This window comes from Penaeus japonicus, unplaced genomic scaffold (genome assembly GCF_977035675.1).
Source record: "Penaeus japonicus unplaced genomic scaffold, GWHDUDI00000001_assembly GWHDUDI00000032, whole genome shotgun sequence".
NCBI lineage: Eukaryota > Metazoa > Arthropoda > Malacostraca > Decapoda > Penaeidae > Penaeus > Penaeus japonicus.
This window is the reverse complement of record NW_028234434.1, coordinates 10375783-10377907: the sequence shown is the minus strand read 5'-3', so window position 1 is coordinate 10377907 and position 2125 is coordinate 10375783. Positions and strand designations below refer to the sequence as shown.

The 2125-nt window shown below is 46.0% G+C and overlaps 1 protein-coding gene across 10 annotated transcripts in view; it reads left to right on the top strand.

Moving 5' to 3' along the window:
* Window positions 1-1564, top strand: part of LOC122255514 (uncharacterized) — a 133151-nt gene extending 131587 nt beyond the window's left edge. For all 10 annotated transcript variants that reach the window (XM_086556328.1, XM_086556322.1, XM_086556324.1 and 7 more), the window contains one exon: window positions 1-1564. This exon is cut by the window's left edge and continues 143 nt beyond it. In XM_086556328.1, the coding sequence (XP_086412454.1) occupies window positions 1-56 (56 nt within the window). In that variant the 3' untranslated portion in view covers window positions 57-1564.
* The last annotated feature ends 561 nt before the right edge of the window (window positions 1565-2125 follow it).

Genomic DNA, 2125 nt, shown 5'->3' with positions numbered 1-2125 from the left:
TCCACACCCACCACCCGGGACCCGACGAGAACCTCTACACTGCCACGAAGTTTTAAGCTCGCGCTGCTTTGCAGCTGACGCCTCCTGTTGCTCTGCTTCCTCTGCGTAGTGCACACACACACACACACACACACACACACACACACACACACACACACACACACACACACACACACACACACACACACACACACACACACACACACACACACACTTACTCACTCACTCACTCACACGCGCGCAGAGGAAAGGGAGCGCTGATGGGACGCAGGTGCGTTTGAGGTCCGAAGAACAAGGGAGGAGAGATATGGGGAGGAGACGAGGAGGAGGAGAGGTAAAATAAGGCCAACTGAAGAGATCTCGGTTCGGGGGCAGCATGGTTGGGGGAGACCATGAAGCCCCAAGAACTTAAGGAAGGAAGTAAGGAAGGAATGAATGAAGAATGAGGAGGAAAAAGGAAAGAGAAGTACATGACGTCCAGTTGTCGAAGGCAGTAGACTTCGTCACACGGGATAGAAGAAAAACAGAAAAAAAGAAAAAGGGGGAAAAATGCCCCAGTGTCTGAGTGTCTCTCAATCCTTCCGGAGATGAGAGACAAAACTTTTTTTTTTTTTTTAATTGCTCAGAACGCCAAGGCCATAACGGGCAGCCATGTTGACGAGTACCAGCCCCTTAACCCCTTGAGCACAGGGGTCCGTCCAGGTGGCTGGCGAGGGGGAGGAGATCTAGGGGAAGGGGGAGGGGAGAGGCATCCCTCGCCACCCCGCTCTCAACTCCTCTTGTTCGCAAGACTTTAAGGAGACTTTTTTGCTCTCACTGATGGTGCATACTGTTTATAACAAGGCTTGATTCAGAAGCCGTGTGTTTTTTATGTGTGTGTATATATAGAACATGAAAAATGTATTATGATGGGATGATTTCTCGATTGTGTAGGCGACTCCATAGCAGAAGCCAGGAGGTCCAACCATGCACGGGTCGTCTGAACACAATCTTCCTTATTATGTGTGTGGGATGCGAACATTGGGTGAAAAAAAAGTCATTTCTGTGAACGTTTCTGTTTTTTACGTCTTTCCTTTTCGAATTTCCCACTTTTTGCCCGCGAATCCTACACCCTGGTACATGTACTTAGCTCCAAAGTGTGAACTCGACTCTCTCCGTGATAACTTCGATTGCTTTCGCCTAGTTCTGTGAAGTGTGTTTGTACGTGCGAGAGCGGTGTTGAACAAGTGTGCTGGGAAGGGGGGGCAAGGAAAGAGGGGAGAGGAAAGGGGAAAGTGTGGGGAAAGGAACAGGGAGGGCGGAGGGTTGAGTGAAGAGAGAGGAGAGAAGAGAAGAGAAGAGAAGAGAAGAGAGGGAGAGAGAGAGTGAGTTAGAGAGTGAGTTCACAAGCACAACAAGCAACGCAACTTTCCACTCCGGTGTCGAGGGAGTTTCACCCAAACTCGGCTGAACTGTTCTTCCGAGTTTCGAGAACTTATCATTCAGGTATTATAAACTTTCCGAGGCTGTTCTCTCACTCAGCTGTTATACGTGACTAATAGTTATTGAGTAAAAAAAACAACAACACAGAAGATGAAAACTGAAATGATAAAAAATGACACAAGAACTGGTCAAGAAATAGATAAATGAAAAAAAAAAAAAAAATGTGGATACGAATGAAAAAGAAAAGAAAGAAAATTAAAAAGAATATATATATATATATATCCCAAAGACATACTTTTGGAAACGTGTATGATTTATGGTGCTTCCCCCTTTTTTGGTTCAACTAAGAATGACCGAAAGGAAATGAGCATATATCTATATTTTTTGCTAAAATATGAGTAGATGATATTGTAGGCAAGAAAACTCCGCAGCGTCACGCAAGGGATTAAGAGGACCGCCTCCCTGTCTCTGCCTCCCTCCCTCTTTCCTCCTCCTCCACCTTTCTTGCTCCTACTTCATCTTCCTCCTCTTCCTCCTTTTCTTGCTCGTCGTCGTTCGCCGTCCTTATCATTTAATTCCTTCTCCTCTTCCACCTCCTCTACGTCTTCCTTCCCCTTCTTCTTCTCCTTCTTCTTCTTCCTCTTCTTCTTCTCCTTCTTCTCCTTCTTCTTCCTCTTCTTCTTCTCCTTCTTCTTCTTCTAAT